The following is a 25470-nucleotide window of genomic DNA, read 5'->3' as shown; positions in this document are numbered from 1 at the left end:
TCTTAAACAAGCAAAGCAGACGAGCAGATGCTCGTGGCGGGCATTGTTCCTTGACCCTCTTTAACCCCGAGAAAAATCATAAAGACTTTTCTGATAGCAAAGTGAGAATTCTCTTTTCCCGGGAAATGACTAAATCAGCGGCAGCTCGTGTAACACTCTCCGCAAAATGGATCCAAATGAAGTGGCCGAAAATGACCATCCGGCGGCAATGGGAATGTCGAGTCTAACGCAGGCTCTTCAAAGAGTCCAAAGCTGGCTGGAGCGCGTAAAGAGATGTGGGTGGGATGGGGGTTGAGCTGAATCATTACTGCGGAGAACGACTCACAGGAATAAGAAGACATGTTTAAGGATCTAATTTTTACGGGCTTGGAGAGAAGACAGCGTCTTGTGCGCTCAAGAAAACCAACATTAACAAAGCCTGGGAAGTAAACAGGGACAGAACCCAAAGACAGAGAAGAAGAGGAGCCCAGAGATGGCACTCTGTCTCTGCAAATACCCAGGGACCTCTTCTCCCTGGTGGCCAGGTCAGTGCCAGGGAAGAGGACTCTGTAGGAGAAGAGAAGAAATGGTCGGAGCCAGGCAGATCCTGTCCCCACAAAGTCTATTGCCAAGGAAGGATGGGCATGGCGGGAAGATGCTCTTGTTCTCGTGGCCATCCATGGGAGCAGGTGGGAGGGACCACCGACGCCCAGCATACCGCACGCTGGCCCGGCAGAGAGGGGAGACAGACCTGCTGAGCAGATATGCAGGAAAGGACTCATTCTGCTCCTCCCGCCCTCATCCCCACCCCTGCCCCACAACATCCCCTGCACGCTCCTGTCCCTGCAACCAGGTCCAACAAGCAGGGCTCTGGATTCAGAATTACGTTGTGCCAAAGGTTCAGCTAAAGTTGTGAAACATCTATACCCAGGAAAAGATACTAAATGGGCTCGGGCTTTGTTTGCTTCTTTGCTTGAACAGGTTGTTTGGGTCTGTCTGTTTGCTTAAAATGCTGGGTTGGCTGGTTGGTTTGTTGAAAGGAAAAGCAACTTTCAAGAATGTTGATTGGGAGGTCTGTAGGGAAAGGGAGAAGCTGCTCTCTGTCATTGCCAAATGGGTACAACCACATCTTTGCAAGGAAACAGTGACTTCGTTGCTCTAAATAAACAGGCTGAGAAGAGAGTGGTTATGGGTTAGGGCCCCTGCACTGCTGGTGATGGCTTTTAACTCTGTTCCTTCACAGCAGTCACACTGGTCTCCCCACTTCACACCCAGATATGGACCAGGACCTCCTATCAAGCTGCTCCCCACTGGGTCTTGCCCCACCCTCAGCAGAGCACCAGTGGCCCATGGCCTCTCATCTCTGGCTCCCAGTGCCAGGTCAGTCCTCCCGCGAAGACTGGCAGAGACCTGGACCCTTCAGTGTGCCCAGAACCCTTACCTGCCTATGCTTGCCTGTCCTGATCTACCTCTTTAGGTGTCTTTTCTCCTGATCATCAGAATCCTCCCAGCACAGGAATGATGGTGACAAGGGTAGCAGCTGCTAATTACTAACCACCAAATGCAGATCATGGGTCGTGTTAAAAGATGTGAATCTGGGCGCCTGGGTGGCTCAGTGGGTTAAGCCTCTGCCTTCAGCTCAGGTCATGATCTCAGGGTCTGGGATCGAGGCCCACATCAGGCTCTCTGCTCAGTGGGGAGCCTGTTTCCCCCTCTCTCTCTGCCTGCCTCTCGGCCTACCTGTGACCTCTCTCTCTCTCAAATAAATAAATAAAATCTTTAAAAAAAAAAAAAAGATGTAAATCTATGAACTCAGGCACTTCCTCCTTGATGCCATGAAGGTGGCATCTTGTTAGACATGGCTGATGGCCTAACCCAGAGCCACTTCCTTGCGCCTTGTTTGTTTAGAGAGGCTGCCCTCTAACGACATTGGGGACGGGAACACCCTTCACAGCCCTAGGGAGGAAGCCACAACTGGTCTAAGGCAGGACCTGACAAATGTTGGCCTGGTGGACCAAGTCCAGCTCCCCTGGTCAGTTTTTGTTCATAAAGATTTATTAGCATGCAGTCAAGTTCCTTAGTTCATAGACTGTCTGTGGCTGCTTTCTTGCTACCATGGCAAGATGGGTAGTTGCAACAGAAATCAGGTAGTCCTCAGTGACTACACTTACCTGCTCTTCATTTAAAAAGTTGACAGCCTTCTGGTCTCTGACAGTCATGGTCACTGCATTCTCCTTCCTGCTGAATGGTTTCAGCATGGGCCTATGCCCTGGGCAGTCCTGACCAGTGGTATCAGAAGGAGTGATTGCTCAGATGTTAAAAAGAGATGATGAGTGTGACACCTGACGCCACAGCAGCCATCCTGAAGCCATGAAGGGATGACCCCAAAGACCAGAGGGGCACACTGAGGATAGTGGAGCAGAAAAACCAACAGAACTCGGTCCTTGATGGAATCATTGAGCCACTGAATCAAGATGGGAAGAATTTACCACTTGACTCCTCCTTATAAAATAATTTCTTCATCTTTTACCAACCTGATAATATTATGGGCTGCTGGAAGCACCCTAAAAGATGTAGTATTATTGTTTAAGGCAAGACAGATGAGGCAAAGGAGGTTAAGTAACTCTCCTACACTCAGACAGCAGATGGTGGTGCTGGGATTTAAATCTAGGTTTTCTGGTCGACACTGGCCACATCTCGCTCCGACTGACAGCTCCATACCAGCCTTGTTGGAACTCCTTCAGTTTCCAATCTGATGGGCCAGCCTCAACCAACTGCCAAAAGCTTCGTGGGTCCCTGCTACACCAGGAAATGTGTCCCATTTGGGCCACGTGGATCTCAGTCTGCATGGAGAGCTGGTAACTACTGTCAGGAGGGAAGGGCCGTGGGGCTCTGGCCCCTCCGACTTCAGCTGGTACTCATGACTCTCATGGTGTCCCCGTGTCTTTAAAAACAGTAGCTGTGCCATATATCCAATGTTTCCTAGTATCACCTGGAGAGTTGGCCAGCTGCAGCCTCACCTCCTACTCCTACTCAGAAGTGATGTCATTACTCAGTTCTCCAGTTAAGAATGAAGCAAATAGCCCAAGCACCGAATCGGTGAAGGAAGGAAGGGGTCAGTGCAGAAATGGTGAGGGTAAGGCCTCAAACGAGGGCCCAGTATCACACGACGTTGACATGCGGTGAAACCGAGCAGGCTCGGAATGCCCCCCGCCCCCGCTAGTTCTGTTCTCCAGTCCGCTCCCTGGGATAAGGCCCCTCTATCAAATGAGCTTTCGAGCAAGGGGGACCCACTGCAGTTCCTGCTTATGCAGGAGTGGTAGGTTCCAGCTGCCCACTCCCCCCCCCCCCCCCCCCCCCCCCCGCCCCCCCCCCCCACCCCGCGGCACCCCACCCACTTCTTGCTACACAGCCTGCCTCCCACCAGCCTTGGCTGCTCACACTGCGCGCCGGGGTGGCCCTCTCCCTGATGCTGCGAGTTCAGGTGAGCAAGGACCTGCGGTGAGCCTCCTGAGGGCAGGGCCGGCGGTCCCTACAACCCCCGCAGGCCCCGCCTTCCCTGGGGGCGGAGCAAGGAATGGAGGAACTCACATGAAGATCAGGTGCTCCCAGCGTCTCAGCTCTGCCTGCTCCTCGGTTGACGCCTCCAGTGCGTCGTCCTTCAGTCTCTGCCTCACGCTCTGGACGCCCTCCTGGTCCCTGTCCCTCTCTTCACCCTCGAGCTGCTGGGCCCGGGAGGCCAGCTCCCGGCTGTGTTCCTCCAGGATCTGCTGCAGGAAGAGCCAGGGCACGCCACGTTTGAGCAGCTCCTGGGTCATCCCCGAGGTCTGCAGGCGCCGCAGCTCCTCGGTGGCCTTCTCGGACAGCGATAGCGTCAGGGCCCTGAGCTCCTCCAGGGCGGCCTGGTCCAGGCGCTCCTGCAGCGTCTCCAGCGCCGTGCCCTGCTCCGCCAGCAGGCTCCCCCACCGGCCCAGGTACTGGCCCGCATCCTCCGCAGCTCGCAGGGCCTCCCCGAGCGACAGCTGCTCCTTCCGCTGCTCCTTGTGCTGCAGGGGTTTCAAGGAGAAAATTAAGCGGGGACAGGCTGGGTGTGTACAGCCCTCTGGGAAACGCGTGGAGACCCGCATGGGAAGCATGGGATGGAGACAGCCTTCTCCCAGCCATCACACAGAAAGCTGTCCTTAAGAAAGGAACCCGAAATAGGGGCGCCTGGGTGGCTTAGTAAGTTCAGCGTCGGACTCCTGGTTTCAGCTCATGATCTCAGGGTCATGAGATCAAGCCCCACATGGGGCTCTGCACTCAGCCTGGGGAGTCGGCTTGGGATTCTCTCTGCTGCACTCTGCCCCTCCCCCTCTGCTCACATGCTCTCTAAAAGAAAGGAAGATAACCCTAAATAGAGCGAGAACTCCATCTGTTGAACATGTATTGGACCCGTACTTGTTGAGCAGGTAAAGTCCAAGAACAGACCACTTGGGTTCCCAGCCTGGCTCCTCTGAGGACACACTAAGGGGCCCAACATGAAGGTCTAGAACTCTGTGCCTCCACATCCTCATCTGTAAAATGGGGCTGAGCTACCTCACAGAGTAGCTGGGGGGATTCAGCGAGTTGTTTAACACATATGTGGTTCTCAGAGGCGCGCCCGGGGGTCAGAGCTCACGTCTGTGAACGTCTGCTGCTAATTCGTATTCTGGGAGCAGAGGACCTGTGAGCTTATAGGGGAAAATAAACACCGTGAGATCTGTGACACACAAGTGAAACGAGGAGGTCAGGGGAGGACTTTCAGGAAGGCGAGCCCAGGTCAGAAGATCCCCCGAGAGAGAGCCACAGGTGTGAAGGTGCCACGGGGGATGAGGAAACGCAGGCGAGCATAACAAAGATGTCTGTCGTGCTTTTATTTCACAGAGCACTTGCAGACTGTCTCTGTCCTGGGTTGGAAGGACATGGGATGGTCCAGGTGGCCAAACACGGTCAGCTCTGACCGTCAGAGAAATGTGGCCTTGGGCCCCACAGATGTTACTGCTCACATACCTTTTGGAGCATCTCTCGTCTTCTCTTCAGGATCAGTTTTTGGTGCAGCTTCTTTTTCTCCTGCTTTAAGTCATTGTCCAGCTTCTGTCTGATGGAAAAGACTTCGGTCTGAGCGCGCCCCAGCAGCGCCTCCGTCTGCTCTTCATCCAGGTACCCCGCTCTAGGAGAGACGCAGGAGGATGACACACCCTCCACACCCAGCCTTGGCCCGACTGCTGCGGTGGCTGCATGTTCCTCTCCGTCTTCGTTTGGGCTGATCAGGGAAAGTCTTTACCCGGAAGGAGGAGCAGCAGAACAGGCAGCTGAGACAGTCCCAGAATACAGGAAGGACAAGGCTGGCATCCCTAGAGACTTGCCCAGAAAGCTCGACGTCAGAAATCACCTGTTTGGGCAGAAACTGGGCAAGAGCTCTGGGAGAAAGTGGCACCCTGAGAACCACTGCACTCTAGGTACAGTTTTCCAAGAGGAGACAGTGGGTTTGGAATTGGGGGTGATGGGACTGTCAACAGCAAAGTCCAAGAGGTAAATGTTGGGAATATCCTATAGGGTTAATTCTTCACACTAACCTGGCTAGCCACAGGGCACCCACATTAAACACTGAGCACAGAGGCATCTGGGAGGGCGATTCCAGGAGAGATTAGCACTCAAATTGTGGGACCGCCCTCCGCAATGTTGGGGGGGCACCAGCGAATCCAGTAAAGGACTGAATAGAACAAAAGGTGGAGGAAGGAGGAAACTGCCCCCTTCTCCTGCTTCAGGGCTTCTGGCTGGGCACCTCCTCTCACTTTCTCCTGTCCTCGGACAGGGATCCCCTGGTTCTCAGGCCTCTGGACTCAGACTGAACTACGCCACTGGCTTTCGAGAGCATTCCAGAGTCTCCAGCTGGCACAGAGCAGGTGGTAAAAGTCCTCAGCCTCTGTAGTTATGTGCACCAAGCCCTCATATCTATCTCACTGCTTGTTCTTCTGGAGAAGCCTGAGTGACACAGTCTGTTACTATCACTATCACCAAGACTATTCCCGGTCTATCTGCTTCACTGGACTGGGTCTCCTGCTTGGCATAGGGTAGATATCTATGGAAGCTTTTTGAAGGAATGAATAGGTAACTGAATGAATGATGGATACATACTTAAGAAATGTAAGTCTGGGGGCACCTGGATGGCTCAGTGGGTTGAGCCTCTGCCTTCAGCTCAGGTCCTGATCTCAGGGTCCTGGGATATCGAGCCCCACATGGGGCTCTCTGCTTAGCAGGGAGCCTGCTTCCCCCTCTCTCTCTGCCTGCCTCTCTGCCTACTTATGATCACTCTCTCTCTGTCAAATAAATAAAATCTTTAAAAAAAAAAAAGAAAGAAAGAAAGAAAAAGAAATGTAAGTCTGTGCCAACTTTAAACTTTTTTATATTTTTAAAATATTTTATTTATTTGAGAGAGAAGAGACAGACAGAGACAGCACATGAGTGGGTAGAGGAGCAGAGAGAAAGGGAGAGGCAAAGTGTGAGAATCTTAAGCAGACCGGGCAGAGTGCAGAGCCTGGCATGGGGCTTGATCTCATGACCCTGAGATCATGATCCCAGCAGAAACCAAGAGTGGGATGCTTAGCCGACTGAGCCACACAGCCCCCCAGATGTCCCTGTGCCAAATTTTTAAAATAGAACTTAAAAATCAGAGGTAAAATACACCTCCCTGTCAACTGTTCCCAATGGTACAACCAGCTGTCAGGTGCTTTGGTTCAAGGCCAGGAACTGTTTCTTTCACTTGAGTGAAAATTAATCACGAGTGTCAAGGCAACGGCAGTGACAAATTCATTAGCATCTTCAGGTAGTGAGCGTTCAAGTACACCGCGCCTTACAGAATCCTCATTAAACTGAGCGAGAGAGCCACAGAGTCCTAATAAAATCACCAAGGTGACAGAACCAATTCCTAAAACCACAGAGTGGTCTGGGAAAGCTGACTTCATAGGCATGCCTCTATTTATTTTAGAGCTTCCCATAACCAAAGAGAATAAAAGTCATTGTTTGCAAGTAAGCATCCCAAAGACCAGCTGGGAACAAAGGTCAGAGAGGGGCCGAGGCTGCCTTGCTCTGAGCCTGCATGACCACTGACCGCATGGTTCCCCGGGGCCTGCAGAGAAAAATCGAAAACAACATACAACAAGCGTCTGTGCATTTGGACTTCACTGCCAAGGTGAATACAAGAGCTGGCAGAGTGTCTGTGCTCAAGGGGAAGAGGGCCCTCCCACCACTGAGCAGACATAAGCCTCCTCCACCGATTTCTTAGAGAAATGTAGGGGATTTCCTTTAAAATGACTCCAGGTGGGGGGGGGGGGCATGTGGGTGGCTCAGTTGGTGCCTTGAACTCAGGTCACGATCTCAGGGTCTTGGGATCGAGCCCTGCTGAGTGGGGAGCCCGCTTCTCCCTCTCTCAGCTGCTCCCCCTGCTTGTGCTCTCTCGCTCTCTTTGTCAAATAAATAAATAAAATACTTTAAAAAAAAAAAAAAAGATGACTCTGGGTAGAGCTATAGAGTGACATCAGGGTTGGCCACTGAGGCTGAATGAAGGGCACAAGGAAGGTTCACCACATGGCTGTCCCAGTTATCATAAAGGTCTTAGAAATTCTACTGCGCAAAAGATTCTTACGCCTAGAGAATTCTCAAGGAGTAAGTTAGGAGCCGTCAGTGCATTTGCTGACCGAGTGGCTTGGGGGGTCTCTAAGGAGAACAGCAGGGCAAGGCCTTTCCTGTGCATCCTCTGGGATGGCTGTTGAGTCTTACCGCTCATGTTTCTGGATGAACAGGTTGAGCTGAGCATCAGCAGCACTCAGAAGGCCCTGTACACGGGTCTCTGACGACTGCATGTTCTGAACCAAGTACTCCCTGTGGCCAAATCTCTTACTTAGATGGTATCTCTTACTGGCCTGGAGAAAATCCATTAGCTCTTCTAATTTCTCCTGTTTAAAAAAAAAAAAAATCAAGAAAATATGCCTGATTAAAATTTAGAGACTGTTCTTTCTAGACATCAAGTATTACCTTTCCTTCCCGAAGAAAACACACAGGCATAGAAGCATGGGGATTAACACCTTAAAATGCACCATTCTTAACAAAGGCTTAGAAGAAAATGACCTATTAATAAGGAATGAGAGCTTGGAAAAGTGCTTTCTAGACCCAGAGTTAGGACTTGTCAAAACAACGTTACTGCCCTAGGAAAGGGGATGCAAAGCTCACCCAGTCACTCAGCCTTCGCCCACGGGGCTCTCAAAACCCAGCACCGACACGGGTGCTATGTTCTGGGATATATCAGCCATCAGCCCTGACCCCCAGAACTTCCACACTCGTGGTGGAGATGGAAATCAAGATAATGAACCCCAAACACAAGACAGAGATAATCTACCTTACACTGGGGAGTCTTCTCTGGGCCCTGCACTGGGCTCAGAGTGTTTCATGCCTTATTTAACTTAATGTAGAGAGAGAGTACTATTATCCCCATTTCACAGATGAGGAAACTGAGTCTGCATCGTACTCCTGGTAGGTGGTGAAGCAGGGATTCTAACTCAGTAATCTAATTCCAGCACCTGTGCTCTAGCATCATAGTAGGCTGCTCCAAAATGCAGCTGTGATCAGTGGTGTGGCAATCAGACCAGTAGTAATTAAAACATTAGCCCAAGTGGACTATCATCACCCTGAATGGCTCTGCTGTCTTTTCCCATCTGTGGAAATGGTCTCCCTGCAGTGGGCCACCAAAAAGATCAATGCTCTGTTCAGCAAGATACGTATGATGCCACAGACAGTCTCCTCTCTAACCAAAGATGTGGGATCTCCAGTTCTTGATGCCTGGGAATGTGCACTGTCCAGACAGTGAAAAGCAGAATGGTCGGTCAGATGTGGCTGAATACTGGTATCTCCCTGACTCGCTGGCAGCAGAATCCATATAACGGGAATACGGAGGTAATATTCTTATTCTCCACAAAACCAGATCCACGGGAACCGCTGTCTTGTGCTCATAAGGAGAAGCAGAGCTGCTGTCTTCCAATACCCCAGCAGCTGGGGACAAAGACGCCCGTGTCCTGCTACCATTATCACCCGTGGGTGTCTCCTTCTTGACTCCGTTATGACTGACAATCACACATTCAAGCTCGAATGTCCCAGGGTTGAGAATCAACCACTGGCCATCACGAGGAGAAAAATGACGGCAAAATCCATCAAGACCCACATGATGCCTTGGGATCTGGATGCCCACCTGAGAATAGAATTCTTGCTCTAGTTACTCTCACTGAGGTTGGAGCAGGAAAAACCTAGAGCAAAATGGAGAGGCTGGCTCGTTCTCTCCATGCTCCGTGCCTCCCAAGAGAGGCTCCCCCATCCCGCAAGACTCACTTTTGGGAGACTTTTGGGGATGGTCACTCGATCTCCTCTGGCACAGCCCTGCTCCTCACCACCCTCACCCCAGGGGGACGCGAGATCTGCTACTGGACCGCACACCAGTGATTTCACACTAGAGGTGTACATGTGTATGTAAAATACTCCACACGGGCCTGAGAAATCCCCAACAATGATGATGGCCTTGAGTCAACTATTTTTGTGACAGTTTAGTAATTAATTCCATTTGGATTAATAATATTCACACTCAGACTGACACAGAAGAACACACACAGAGGCCCCCAGGCATCTGCAGACATGGACTGCAAGGCCCGGGTCTACACAAACACACACACACACACGCAGAGGCATATGTATATTTATGTGTTTTCCACTAACATATGGATTCAATGTATATTGTGCCAAGCGCAGGCTTTCCGAGCATTAGCTCTATTATTCCATTTTACATGTGATGAACCTGGGGCTCAGGAAAGTCAGGCCATTTGCCTAAAGTCACAGAGCTGATGGCCGGTGGAACTGGAAATCAAATCCAAGTCAACCTGAGTCCCAGGCCTGGGCTTCAAGCTATTAATGGCCCCATTTATTGGAAACTCATCTGCACGTCCAGAGGCAGAAGGAAAAGGTGGTGGTGCATTCATGCTCCACAACCAAGAGAAGAGACAGGACAGAGTTCGGGAGAGGAGAAATCACCAGCATGGTTATGGGAAGTCACACTCCCATCGCCACGAGCCTGACCTGAAGCCTTACCTGTATGTTGGCATAATCCTGCAGGAGCATTCTAGCTGCCTCTGGCTTTAGTTCCCCTTGGAAAATAGCACTTTTTATCTGGGTAAAGAAGATGTTGTGCAGTTCATTCCTTTGGAAAACGGCCAGCTGCCGGTGAGCCTTGGCAAAGTCCTCCTCCTGCTGCAGAGCCAGCGATCTCCTCAGGTGCACCTGTTCCAGGCTGTGAAGGGTCCTCAGGAGGCCGTTACACTCCACAGCAGACTGTGGGCAGAGGGGGCAGCAGGTGAGAGACGACACACCCACAGGCACGCACGGACACACCCAGGCAATATGCAAGCACACACATGCACACAGGCACACACCATGCATATATACACATGCATGCGCATACATGTGCCCGTATGCAAGTGCAAAGGCATGCGCGTGCATGAACACACATGCATGAACCCACACACACATAGCAACAGTGTGCACACGCACGCACATGTGTATGGGCACATGCATGCATACACGAGCACATAGCAAATATGCATGTACATGGGAATACTGTGCACTTCCACAGCACCACAGTGCATACACACATGCAAATGTATAAACGCACATGCATGCATACGTGTGTGAACACAGCACTGCTGTGTGTATATGTGCTGTGTGTGCCTGCACATGCATACACAGATGCACATGCTTACATGTACACACAACACAGCGCATGCACACACATGCATGAACATAGTGCATACCCATATGGCAAATACACATGTGCACAACAATGCATACAAACATGCACATGTATACAGGCACACACATGCATACATGCACACAGCAAATACACATGCACACAGCAACACAGTGCATAAACATCATGCACACATGCACAGAGCAGTGCATAGTGCATACACACGTGTACACATGTACAGCACATATATACACTCACAGCACACAATGCATACACACATAAGCACATGCGCACACATGCATGAACATAATGCACATGCACATGGAAAATATACATGTACACAGCAACACACCAGTACATACACACATGCACATGTATATAGGTACACACATGCATACACATACGAGCACACAATATACATGCACATAGCAACACAGTGTGCACAGGTGCATACATGCATACACACATCAATGTATAGTGCACACACAGCACATATACACACACAGCAGCACACAGTGCATACACATATGCACAACAACACACAGGAAACATACTCATGTGGAACACACACATGTCCCACACTGGCAATGATAAAGCCGCTAAGCTCTGAGAAATACTGCAGCACCCTGTCCTTCCCTGCTATCTTATTGTTTTTCAGAGCAGTCTCAAAGCAGAAAACTCACAGGGATAGAAATTTGCAAATCAAAACTGCCTGAAAATAGTCTGCAAAATGGAAACATTAACAGATCATGCTGTTAGACTCTCCCACTTATTTCCATCATCTTTTGCACTTGACTTAGTTGAAGAGAAAAATACCTGAAATCAAGCCGAAGTTGAGATGATTTGGGTAAGAAAGGAGGCAGAGTCATTAAGAAATGGTTCCCGGATGCCTGTAATGTGCTCAGGATGAAGGTAGGAAGGAGGAGACATGCCAGGACTGGGTTTCTGGTACCTTCTCACTCCGGCTAGTGCAAAAGACTCATGCCCCAGGAGGGGAGTGCAGTTAATTCCTCCTGGGAAGGAAGAGTTCTAAGACAGCCCCCTGATACCTGGCCTGTGCTGTCCACATTGTATAAATCCTTCCCCATTGAGTGTGGACATAAACTCTGAATGCGACCGGACCATCATCCCATGATCTGGTTATTACACGGTAAAAGTAAAGAGATCTTGATGATGTAATTGAGGTCCCTAATCAGTAGACTCTGAGCTAACCAGAGGAGAAATGATCCTGGGTCTGACTTAAGGAGGAACTGGGCCTTCCTGAACTGAGAGACATTCTCCTGCTGGCCTTGAAGAATTGAGAACAGCCTATGAAGAAGGGAAGCCTGCAGGAGCTGAGGGCCTCGGTCCACATTGCAAGGTGAGTTCCGTGCATAAATGAATGAGCTGGGATCAGGGCACTGAGCACCAGACAGCCCAAATGAAGCCCAGATTTCAGGCCTCTGAGACCATGCAGATAAGCCAGCTAAGCTGTGTCCAGACTGCTGGCCAAAGAAAGAGATGGTAAGTGGGTGTTATTTTTAAGTAGCCATTAAGATTTGGGATGCAGCCACAGACCACGTCAGGTGAAGAAATACACGGTCCAAGGAGCTATGGGTTCTTCCCCAGCTCTCAGCAGTGCCAGGAGAGGAGAGGAGATGAAACCAAATCTTCAGGCTCCTCGTTCTAGAGTCCCACAGATGATGGACATGTTGGTGGAGCAAAGTCAAGGGAAGGTGTTTGTGTCCCTGAGAAGGGCACAGCAATTCGAGGGGTCAAGGTCAAGAGACTATGGTCTCAGTGGCTGTGCAGGCTAAGTGGGAACCCAGGAAAGTCAGAGGGTGGTGAGGACAGACGGAGAGGGCTGTACTTCCTCCAGCTAATCAGGGACCAGAGCACCATATGCCCACTGACACTCAGGGTTGTCGGGGACCCACGTTGCTAAGCACCCAGACCTACCATCTCCACTTCCGATCACTCAAGAAGCCTCATAAAGGTGATTTCTAACTTCCCAGCTCCTTTGCCTTACCTTTCAATTTATTCAGAATCTGGCCCTCAAAGAAGAGTGCTACTTTGAGAGGGCCCCCCAAAAGGCTGGCAGCCAACACATGACAATCCCTGCCCTCAGGGTACAGCACAGCCTCAGCCCCCAAGCTCCAGAACTCCCTCCTGCCCATAGCTCCGGGGGGGGGGGGGGGCGCCTCCCTGGTATTCATGGTTTGCCTCGGTCACCAGGAAACAACATGGCCTTTTTGCAAAGCTGATTTTATAAGATTTTATAAGCGGGATTGGATCAGACTTCTGTGAGTCACTCTTCTGGACAGAGTGGTTGTTCACAGCTTTTATCTGCAGTACAGAATGCGGTTCCCCCACAGCCAGGAGGGGGCCAGGCCCCTGACTCTGGGAGCGCAGGGACATTCTGCTCTCAGGGAGGGTTTGGAACCCAGTGAGGCTGATTCATTCATCAATGTGACCTTCTCTCCTGGCAGTATGAAATTCGACAAGCCGCAAATCTCAATTTATTTTAATTAACAGGAATGAAAGATGGGGTGAGATCCATATAGCTTTTCACAGCCAGGACAAAAAGTGCACGTGCACACACGGAAATCCCAAGATAAAGTTATTTGTCCTTGTTTAGATTTATATTTCTGAAAAATAAGGCATGAGGCAATGATCTGCTTGGGTCATGGTTAAACACTCCCTAACACGAATTTATGATGGGAGCCCCCCTCAATTCCTCTACACTGGCCTCCTGAGGGGTCCAGAGACCTGCAGAAATGTGTTCACCTCCTGACCTATTTCAATCTCCCGGGGGCACAGATGAGAAGGCTATGCCATAAAGCAGGGGGACACCCACACCCTGCCACAAAGGGCCTGCAGGAGCAAGGCAACTTGTGGATGGAAGTTGAGAGACTGGTCCTGGTATGAGATCCATTAGGGAGTGGTGGAGAGTGGGGCAAAGTGGAGAACAAGGCCTGCCTATAGGGCCAGTCACGACTCAGCCCACCAAAGAGGGCTCTGCAGGAATTTGGACACAGTGCAGTACATCTCCCATTTCATGAGAAGCTGGAAGCCTGCATTTTTACATGAAGTCTTATACTGTAAATATTGGCAACAAATATGCATTTTTAAAGACATACTGAAGTCATGGTCACAGACTCCAACTCCCCATTGAACTTTCGACTACAATGGACTTTACAGGGAAATGAGGCATGTTTATCCCCTGGTTTTCAGCACTCCCTAAAAAGTAACTTACCCTGTGGAGAGAATAGGGGGGAACATAGAATCAGAGGTCTGGGCCAGGTTGTTCCAGAGCAACTTGCCATTGTTGACTCTGCACCAATAAAAATGTGAGACTGCAACAGAAAATTGTGTCTGTACTAAATTATACTCCCGGTACTCAGTTTAGCAAGATGCCCAATTGTAAAAACTGTATCTCCAACTGCAGGATGGGGAAACTGAGACCCAGGAGGACCGAGCCAATGCACCTTCTGCAAGAAGAGAGTGAGGATCTGAACCCAAGCTGTCTCTGCGCAGTCCAGGGTCACCACCACTCTCCCCAAGGCCTCTCAACAGAGACACACTTAAACCCTATGAGATGACACAGGCATCTAAATGTGAACAGATTTCCTCTCTAATTAGTAGAATTCCTACACTCTAATCAAAAAACCTGATTCTGCTCAGTTTTCTTAAAAAATAAAAAATGAATGCTTGTTGAAGTAATATGTCCAAAATATTTCCTTACCTTTTATTTAAAGTTGACTATGATAAATATACAGATAAGTTACAAGGTCATTGGCAGTTTTGTAAGATGGAGTGGCTGGCAAGGGCTGAAAGAGAAATACCTCTATTGACGTTGCCATTCAGATGCTACTTTTGGCAGCACATTGACTCAGATAAGGCAACTGGTCTAAACAGGGAGACCCATGGGACCCAGAGTGATGGTGGCCTCCTGCTGCAAGCCAGCAGACTGGGGTGTGGGGGCAGGTGCACAGGGAAGCAGGAGCACCCTGTCCCGCCATCCCTCCTCGTGGCCCTAAGACCTGTGCCAGGATTCGGGAAACACTTAAAACTACATTGTTCCAGGGAGCCTTTAGTTTGCTAAAGGCAGAAGCCCAGCAGGATGCATTACCCAGGCCCACAGCAGTGAGGGCGTATGACACACCATTGCACCACGAGGGTAGGCAGGTGCGGGGTGGGTGCATGCTGCCTGGGTCCTCGTCTTGGCCCCAGCCATGTGTCCACAGGTAGGGGACCTTCTCTGAATCTGTTTCCTAAGCTGGAAAAGTGGGATCCGGTCAATTCCCACCTTACCGAGGTGATGTGAAGATCTGAATAGAAGGCCTGTGTAATGAGCTTAGAACAGTGGCCGAAACTTACATGTGAGAGCACTTACTACAATCACAAAATGTTTATACCATGATATTAAGTGAAAACATACAATTCTATAAACTGCATGCACCTGATTTTGTTTTTAAAAAAAGGTACGCAGAAGGTCAAAATATATGCTGAAATCGAACGATAGGAGTGGGGGTTGTCTTACTATCCTTCTATCTCCAGGGTCAGGTGCATAGCAGGAACTCAAAACCCAGACCAAAGGAACGTCTGTCTGCCTTGGATGGTGATGTGGGTTCTATATTTTTTTTTCCCGAGGTTTTTCTTTTTATGTTTTGGAACTGGAGTTGACAAGCTTTTCTCTAAAGGGCCGGATAAATATTTTAAGGCATGCCGGCCCCCTAGGGTTTGCTGTCACATATTCCTCTGCTTGTTTTGTTTTGTTTTGATTTTTTACAATCCTTTAAAAACATAAAAGCCATTCTCCACCCAGAGGTCAGCTGGGCTCATGGGTCTAGTTGCTGACTCCTGTTTTCTAACACTTTCCAAGCAGGCACTGTGTCCACAGGAACAAAAGATATAACAAATTTGAGAAAAGAGAGTGAGAGACCATGAGATGGTTTAGGGGCTGTCACAGCGCTGTGCGCTCCGCACGGTTTCTGAAGTGCCAGGCTCAGGGAGACTACGCATGGACCAATATAGTCATGGGGGGAAGTGGGCAGGGGGGGTCAGCTGGCAGAACTCTGGTGGTGGAAAGTGTGTTCCCCACCCCCACTCCCCACCATGACACACAACCACATCCTAACCCAGAACCTGCAACTGAGGCTGTCGTGGAATGAGGATCTTTGCCAGATGTAATTAAGATACGACACTTAGGAGATCACCATGGATTATTTGGGTGGGACCTAACTCCAAAGACAAGCAACCTTATAAGAGAAGAGACAGACGGTCCCAAGATGGAAGATGGCCATGCGAGGACAAGAAGTCAAGACAGGAGTGAGGCAGCCACCAGCCAAGGAACACCTGGATCCACCAGAAGCTGGGAGAGACAAGAAAGGACGCGCCCCTAGAACTTCAGAGGGGGCGTGCCGGCGGACACCTGCATTTCGTTCTTCCGGCCCCCAGAAATGTGATAGAATCAAAATCTGTTGTTTTGAGCCATGAAACCTGTGGTCATTTGTTAAGAGCAACCACAGAGGGGTGCCTGTGTGGCTCAGTGGGTTAGAGCCTCTGCCTTCGGCTCAGGTCATGATCCCAGGGTCCTGGGATCGAGCCCTGAGTTTGGCTCTCTGCTCAGTGGGGAGCCTGCTTCCTCCTCTCTCTGCCTGCCTCTCTGCCCACTTGTGACCTCTCTCTCTCTTTCTGTCAAATAAATAAATAAAATCTTAATAAAAAAAAAAAGAGTAACCACAGAAACTCATACGGGAGCCAAGCAGAAAACAAGCCTCACCCTCAAACGGGATCCATGTTAAGGTAAGGGGAACTGAATGCAAGGGAGAATGTAGGGCTAAGACGGTATGAATCTTGTCTCTTTTGGTCTCTGCCCAATGTGTCTGCGTGAGGGCTGACAGCTGATGACCCGCTGAGAGCCATGAGTTGTCAGCCCTGTCTGTCCACCGGCAGGGGATATCTGTGCCAGCCAGCAGTCTGGGGAGCAGAAGTTAGCAGTTCAGAAGCCTATTCCCAAGCAGGTGTTAGACCTCCCCAAGATGACAGGTTTCCAGACCTGGAAATGCGGGCTCAAGCCACAGGGGCTGCACAACTCCAATCTTTATAGAAGAAGACAGAAATCAGGCTTGATTTGACACACTCAGGAAAAAACTCTGGCACAATTCCCTCAAGACAGAAACAGACGCATTTCTTAGAAAAATGAGACTTCATCTCTGATCAACAGAGGTCAGCCCTGAGAAACCTAAGGGGTCAGAACTCTCAGATCATCTGAGCACTGTGCACTGAGCCTAGAGCAGCCCATGCCCCAGGGAGCTTTTCCTTCCTCTCCCAGCCAGCAGAGAGGGGGCACCCTCAGCCTTGTAATTAGTCGTGCTAATTACACCCTTCAGGAGCAGAACTGGAATATACTGGAATGGGAGTCCAGGTTTGTCTGACAGTGGAGCTGGTGCTAGAGGGCTCCAAGACCTAGTAGAGTGCAGCCCAGATGGACACACACACACACACACACACTCTGACATCACAGCCTCCCTGAACCATGCTTTCTGTGGATGCACTCTTCCATGAATGAAGCCTTTTTACTCTCCCCATGATGTCCCATGAACCTGTGAACATATGTCTATTCTAGTATAACCGAATGAGGTCATGTCTTCTACATGTGAAGATGCTTCATTAAACTATGAACTTCATGAACCCAAGAACCATGTCTCATTTCCTCAGTACTTCACTGCTTAGTCCAGTGACTGAGAGGCAGACAGTGGTCAATAAAATCTTTCTAAATAAGTTTGGGATGGTTGGATGGACAAGTAGAAGAAAGAGTGGTGGGTATGTAGATGGACGGGTGGGTGCACAGGTGAACAAAAGGAATGCAGGTTAAGGGAATGGTTGGGGGGGTGGTCGGATGGATGGACTGTAGATGGACAAGTACATTGAAGAGTGGTAAGTGGATGAATGGATGGATGGATAGATGGATGGTAGATGGGTGGAAGGAAGGTGGTAGGTAAGATGAATGGGCAGATGTATAGACGGACAGACGGATGGAAGAGTGGTGGGTAGGTGAATGGATAGATGAATAGGTGAACTGATGGGTGACTGGACAAGTGGATGGATAGACGGATGGGCAAATGGACAGATGAACAGAAGGATGATAGGTAGAAGGATGGATGGATAGATGGATAGATGGACAGGTGGGTGGAAGGGTGGTGGGTGGGTAGGTGGATGGATGGACTGTAAATGGACAAGTACATGGAAGGGTGGTAGGTGGCTGGATGAACGGATGGATGTTTGGATGGAAGGGTGGTAGGTAAATGGATGAGTGGATGTATATAGGTGGAAAGGTGGATGGAAGAATGGTGGGTGGGTGGGTGGATGGGTGAATGGACACGTAGATGGAAGGGTAATGAGTGGGTGGATGGAGGGATGGGTGGGTGGATGAGTGGATGGTTAGGTGAATGGGTGGATGGAAGAGTGGTAGGTGGATGAATGGATGGAAGTATAGATGGACAGGTGGATGGAAGCATAGTAGGTGAGTGAATGACTAGATGGATGGGTAAATGGATGGGTGAATAGACAGGTGGATGGACAGATGGATGGGTGGATGAGTGGGTGAAAGAATGATAGGTAGATGGATGCATGGATGGATGGATGAACTGCAGATGGACAAGTAGATGGAAGGGTGATAGGTGGATGGATAGATGGATGGGTGAATGGAAAGGTGGGATAGGTAGATGGACAAAAGAGTGTAGGTAGATGGGTGGATGGACAGATAGATGGTTGGATGGGTGGGTAGGAGAGTGGTAGGTGGATGGATAGATGGATGGGTGGATGGACAGGGGAACAGAAGCATGTGGAGGTAGAGGGATAGATGGATAGATGTATAGATGGACAGGTTGGTCAAAGAGTGGTGGTTGGGAGGATGGAGAGAAGGACTGTAGATGGGACAAGTGGATGAAGGGTGGTAGGTGGAGGGGTGAACAGATGGATGGATGGACACGTGGATGCAAGAGTGGTGGGTGGGTGAATGGACAGATGAATGGCTGAATGACAGGTGGGTGGAAGGGCAGGGAGTGGGGGATGAAGAGATGAGTGACGAGGATGGCTGGATGGGTGAATGGGTGGAAGGATGAGCAGATGTATGAGAGAAAGCAGAGAGGCGAGTGAAACCCTCCTTTCGAAGCTGCCTTACCCTCTCACTGACTCGTTTCAGCAACTCCTCTGCCTCTTCCATCGCTGCCATCTCCCTCTGGTACTGGCTTTCTGTCTTCTTTCTCATTTCCAGGTCACATTCAGCCGTCAAGGCCACCATCTTCCGATCATACTCCTCCTGAATTTCTTTCTCTAGCAAGAGAAACTGCTTTTTGAAAACAGCACCCATCCTCCTCTCTACTTGGGGGGAGAGGTGGCCAGAGCTGGTCAGGTTCTTCAGCAAAAGGGCAATGATGTCTCTGCTGATTTGGGTTCGACAAGCCTCCAGGTCTGAGTCTGCCCGGTTCAGGGTTGCAATCTCCAGCCTGGGAGACACAAAAGTCAAGAGGACATGACTTATGAAGCCACAGCAGAAACCGAAGGTCCCTCAGAGCTCTGAGGTTTTTATTTCTTGTAGGTAAGGGCTTTCTTTTTCCCTTTTCCCTCCTCCTCTTCCTCCCTCCCTCCTGCTCCATTTAGGGAATCTGCAGGGTGCCCCACTGGAAACTGCAAGGAATAGAACTAATACAAGGCCTGGTCCTTGTCAAAAAGTGAAAATAACAATAAGAAGGCTGAGGAGAAAATGGATAGTTAATATATTTGGAGGATTGTAAGCTGAAATTAATTTTTCTTTTTTTTTTTTATTAAAAATTAACTTATGGGTATAACCACTAAATGTAGTATGGTACCCTGGATGGGATCCTGGAAAAGGAAAAGTCATAAGATCAACTATGGAAATCTGAATGAGGGCTGGGCTTCGATTAATCCTGGTGTATCACATTGGCTCACTGATTGTAGTAAGTGGCCTATCATCGTATAACATGTGAACAACAGGCAAATCTGAGTACAGGGGTTGTGGGAACTTTCCACACTAGCTTCCCAGTGTTTCTGTAAATCTGGAAGTGCTCTAAAAATAAAGTGTACTCAAGAAATATCAATGGGATGTTTCACAGGGCCCAGGTTCTAGAACTTGATTGTGGCGGTGGTTGTATGACCATGTGTTTTATAGTCACAGATCAGACTATACCCTTAAGATGGGTGAATTTTAAAGTATGCTAATACCTTTATAATTATATTATAATTATATCTCTCTATATATAATAATTATATATCTATACAAACGTAAAATGATGCACAGAAAAAAATTAATTTATATGCATGATTTAAAATACCTGGAAAATAAAGACAAAGATCTCACTGTAACGCCAACATTTCAACAGAACCAGTGAATGCATTTGGTTGTATTTGCTTCCAATTTTTTTTTTTTTCTGTGCCTATGCTTTTCCATGGATGCATAGCCTTTACACAAAGGCAAGGACAATTCTGTCCATTTCTTTTCAATCAACATTGTAACAGGTATCTTCTGGGGGTGTTTAAAAACTGTAAAGGTTGGGTGCCTGGGTGGCTCAGTTGGCCAAGGGTCTGCCTTTGGCTTAGGTCATGATCCCAGGGTCCTAGGGCTGAGTCCCCAGGTCCCTGCTCAGCAGGAAGTCTGCTTCTCCCTCTCCCTGTCCCCCTCCTCCTGATCCTGTTCTGTCCATCTCTTATGCATACTCTCCATCTCAAATAAATAAAAAATCTAAAAAAAAAAGCAAAACTGGAAAGTTCTCCTTTACAATGGTTGCAAAATAATGGTTGCAAAATGGTTCACCTTGTGATGTCCCATGATTCATTTAAACTATTTTTCTAGTGTCACATATTTGGGTTACTTGAGAAACTCAAAACCTAAAATAATCTGGCAGTAACTATCTTCGTAAAGAGCTTTTGCTATTCACAATGATAATCTGCACGAGATCCACAAATGAAATCCCTGGATCAAATGTGAGCAACATTTCGAAGCCTTCTAGAATGTTCTGCTGAACCGCTTTCCAGAAAACTCCCCGAGCAAAGCAGTAGGATCCTTCTTTCACCACTCCCTCTACAATGCTTAAAAATCTTTGATAATTAGGTATGCCTGAGTGGCTCAGTTGGTTAAGCATTTGCCTTCGGCTCGGGTCATGATCCCAGGGTCCCTGCTCAGCAGGGAGCCTGCTGCTCCCCCTGCTTGTGCTCTCTCGCTCCATCTCTCTGACAAATAAATAAAATCTTTAAAAAAAAAAATCTTTGAGGGGCGCCTGGGTGGCTCAGTGGGTTAAGCTGCTGCCTTCGGCTCAGGTCATGATCTCAGGGTCCTGGGATCAAGTCCCACATCGGGCTCTCTGCTCAGCAGCGAGCCTGCTTCCACTTCTCTCTCTATCTGCCTGCCTCTCTGCCTACTTGTGATCTCTGCCTATCAAATAAATAAATAAAATCTAAAAAAAAAAAATCTTTGAAAATTTGATGGGAGAAAGTGGCATCTTATTGTAAAAAGATAAGTGTCTTAAGAAAACATTATTACAGAGATTGTCAACCATTTAAAAGTAGAGACAAGTACAAAAGTAATGACTCCCAATGCACTCATTACCCAACCTCAAAAACTGTCACAAGTTACCAAACTCATTTTTGTTACTCTCTTAATGTTGGAGCATTTTTTTTAAGATGCTTTTTGCATCTTTTAAAAAAATATATTTTATTTACTTATTTGAGAGAGAGACAGTGAGAGAGAGCATGAGTGAGGAGAAGGTGAGAGGGAGAAGCAGACTCCTCGTGTAGCTGGGAGCCCGATGCGGGACTCGATCCTGGGACTCCAGGATCATGACCTGAGCTGGAGGCAGTCGCTTTACCAACTGAGCCACCCAGGCACCCTAATGTTGAAGCATTTTTAAAAAGATTTTATTTATTTGACAGAGAGAGAGCACAAGCAGGGAGAATGGCAGGCAGAGGGAGAGGGAGAAGCAGGCTCAGTGCTGAGCAGGGAGCCTGATACGGAGTTGGATCCCAGGACTCCAGGGTTTGAGCTTTTTTTTTTTTTTTTAATTAAATTTATTTATTTTCAGAAAAACAGTATTCATTATTTTTTCACCACACCCAGTGCTCCATGCAATCCGTGCCCTCTATAATACCCACCACCTGGTACCCCAACCTCCCAAACACCCGCCACTTCAAACCCCTCAGATTGTTTTTCAGAGTCCATAGTCTCTTATGATTCACCTCCCCTTCCAATTTACCCCAACTCCCTTCTCCTCTCTAACACCCCCTGTCCTCCATGCTATTTGTTGTGCTCCACAAATAAGTGAAACCATATGATAATTGACTCTCTCTGCTTGACTTAGCTTTTTAAAGCAAATCCCATTACTTGTAAATTCCTCAGTGTGCACCTTTAGCCATCAAGGATATAAGCCTATATAAGCATGTGTATATGTATATCAACGTGTGTGTATCTATTTTGCCTAACCTTGATGTCATGATCATACCATATATATTATCAATCATATTGAAAATATTAACAGTAACTCCAATAATTAATAGCCGTCATTAGTCAAATGATTTCAAATGTGTCAAAATGATTTTTACAGTTGGAAATTTCATTCAAGAACCAAACAAGATCCCCCAGTGTCAGTTAAGTCCACTTTATTCTGGCCCCCCAACCCTGTTTCTCTTTTATGCCACAGATCTGTTGGGGAGGCTGGGCTATTTATCCTGCAGAATGCCCCCCCATTCTGGGTTTGGTAGATTCCTTTCACGGGGTGTCAATGTTCCTCTAGCCTCTGTATATCCTGTAAAGTCTTAGTTGGATCTTAGGTCTTGATTAGAATCAGACTTAATCTGCTGTCCAAAATACCCCGTAAGTGGTACCGTGTGCTTCCTATCTAGTCAGAGGGCGGGTCACTACTAAGATCAGTAGGTTCAAGGCGGGTCAACATGATCTGTTGAAATCTATCCACTTTCACCTAATGGCTTTAGCATCCACGTGTAACTGTCACTTAAACCCACGATTTCATTAAGGGTTGAAAAATGCACATTTTCTAATTCTATCCCTACCACATTCTTAAAGCTGAGATTCTTCCATAATCCAGTTACTCTGACATAAAGTCTATAGACAGAAAGGATGTTTGAGCCTTTGCTAATGATGGTTGGTTGTCATAGCAACTTCCAATGGTAATGAACGAGTGTGGGCCTATTATTTTGTTGTTGTTGTTGTTGTTTTGGTTTGGTTTGGTTTGGTTTGGTTTGGTTTGCTATGAGAGGAAAAGATTGATAAACTTTGGCCAAGTCCCTAAGAGAGTCTGAGCTCTGGATCACCTTTACCTGGAAAACTCATAAGGGGAAGAACATCAAATATGTTACAGGCAGCATGGCTTAGGGGGGACATGACAGCTGATTGGTAGATCACTTTGGGATGGGAGGACTTGAAAGCAAAGCAAAGATGTCCATGGACATCTAACAGGGAAGAGTGAGGTGACACTGGGATCTGGGCGTGTCCCTTGTGGGGACCCTGGATGTTCAGTCTGTGAGTTGTTACAGCAGATTCGGGCACCCCAGGGGGATGAAGCTTTTAAGACAGGAAAGCTCCCACACCTGCCTGAGGTGGATTACATCTCCTTTACAGCTGAGCTGTGTCACGTGGGGAAAAACCATGCACAGTGTGACCTGGGGCAAGGGCACCCATGGAAGGTTGCCTGGCGTCCTCACAGCAAGCCATGTTCCTACCCTCCAGCCATGTGCATACAGAGGGTGAAGGTGGGGCTTATGGGAATCTTCCAGGTCCAAGGGTTTATTCAGCTGGAACATTCCATGCCTCTGCACAGTACTGCTATGAAATTACAGATTTTTATAGATTTAGTGGGTTTCAATCGAATGCAGGTATTATTCTTTTCAATGCTCAGATTTTTCCATCTTAGGTCAGACCAGCTCCTGTGTCCTTTGGACACAACCCAATTAGTCTAGTTTTAAACAACAGCTCATGCACCTCATCTTTCATTTTCCCCCACAAGTACTTACTGAACATCACACGCGCAGAGTGTCCCGGGTCACAAAGCAAGAGGAAAGCACAAGAGATGCTCTGGGCACAGTACGCATGGTTAAATGTTCAATGAACCAATGTTCCAAAGGCTCAGGAAAAAAAAAAAAAAAGAGTTCTCTACTGAGACAGACACAGTAGATCTACATCTTTAAGGATGCGTCTCATGGCAGGCAAAATAATGGTCCCCTGAAGATGTCCACATCCTAATCCTCAGAATCTCCGACTAGCACCGGGTTACGCGGCAAAGAAGAAACAATGTTGCTTGTCAGCTGACCTTGACCACAGAAATAGGACTAATAAGGGTCTCTACCAGGGAGGGGAGGGAGCAGAAGACAAGTAGGATCAGAAGGAGAAGGGAGGGAGGAGGCAGAGGTGGGCGGAATCATCGTCAGCTTCAAAGAGGAAGGAGTGGCTTGTGCCAGCGAGAGGGTCGGGTAGGTCTCAAGGAGCTGGAAATACAAGGAAATGGAGTGTCCCCTAGAGCTGACATCCTGATTTTTCTTGGTGAGGCCCATTTGGGACTATGACCTCCAGAACCGTAAGACAAGGCCCTTGTGTTGTTGTAAGCCACCAAGTTTGTGGGCGTTTGTGACTGCTGAATATGAAACTCATACACCTTGCCCAAGCCCGCCCTCCCTCATTCATGCATTGATTCATTGATTAACCTGCACAAGAAAATCTTGGGGCTGCATGTTGGGTAAACTGCAAGTGCTTTACCGGGAGCACGGGGGCTGGGATGAACAGATGGACATCTCCGTAGGTCTTTGTTGTCAAACCACCTCCTAGCTAAGGGATCTGGGAACTTGCAACATAAAGGGGACCACCCTCACAGGGTAGTGCTCCTGGTTACAAGAGTAAGAAATATAAAAGGCACAGTGTAGGGGTGCCTGGGTGGCTCAGTTGGTTGAGCATCTGACTCTTGGTTTCAGCTCAGGTCCTGATCTCAGGGTCATGAGATCTAGCCCCGTAATGAGCTCTGTTCTTGGGGTGGGGTCTGCTTGAGATTCTCTCTCCCTCTGCCCCTCTCCACCCATGTGCTCGCGCCCTCTCTCTCTTAAATGAATAAGTCAAATTAATAAAGCAAGCAAGCAAGCAATCTTTAAAATGCACGGCGTAGTACTTCGAATTTTGTCCATTCCAAGTCACCCTCATTTCCCTGTTCTTGGTTATCTTCATCCCAGGACACCAGCTACAGAACAGAGTATTGTGCACAGCTCGCCCTTCCCAACTGCCTGGGGAGGCAATCTCCTAAGCACTTTCCCTTTAAGTTTTAATGTTAATCACCATGGATCAGCTGTCAGAAGGACAACAGTGAAAACTGCCAGGATGTCCCAAGGCCACAAAGGAAAGAACAATGTCCCTTTAAACCAATTAAAATACCATGCAGCTAATGAAGCTAACTCTCATCTGTAATGGGCACAAGAGAGAAAAACAAGCATTAGGAATTCATTGTCAACCTCCAGGACAGGGTGCACTGCTGAGGGGGTAACTCCTACTGTCTCCCGTGGCATTTTAAATTGTTTATAATGAAATGTGCGTAAAAAATCCTAATGGTTCCATGAGACAAAGAGAGCCCCTGTGAGTCACACACGCTGGGCTGAATTCTTACTACAAGTCAGCAGAGCTGGCAGGATTCAAACAC

General features: G+C 48.4%; 1 protein-coding gene across 3 annotated transcripts in view; it reads right to left on the bottom strand.

The window, feature by feature from the left end:
* Window positions 1-25470, bottom strand: part of EVC2 (EvC ciliary complex subunit 2) — a 118374-nt gene that overhangs the window by 39503 nt on the left and 53401 nt on the right. For all 3 annotated transcript variants that reach the window (XM_059380677.1, XM_059380658.1, XM_059380666.1), the window contains exons 10-14: window positions 18948-19272; window positions 10126-10365; window positions 7777-7952; window positions 5008-5167; window positions 3571-4025 (exon numbers count right to left, since the gene is read on the bottom strand). In XM_059380677.1, the coding sequence (XP_059236660.1) occupies window positions 3571-4025; window positions 5008-5167; window positions 7777-7952; window positions 10126-10365; window positions 18948-19272 (1356 nt within the window). The remainder of the gene's footprint in view (window positions 1-3570; window positions 4026-5007; window positions 5168-7776; window positions 7953-10125; window positions 10366-18947; window positions 19273-25470) is intronic.

Source organism: Mustela nigripes, chromosome 1 (assembly GCF_022355385.1).
Source record: "Mustela nigripes isolate SB6536 chromosome 1, MUSNIG.SB6536, whole genome shotgun sequence".
NCBI classification, from domain to species: domain Eukaryota; kingdom Metazoa; phylum Chordata; class Mammalia; order Carnivora; family Mustelidae; genus Mustela; species Mustela nigripes.
Note: the sequence above shows the minus strand (reverse complement) of the source record. Positions and strands in the feature narration are given on the sequence as shown.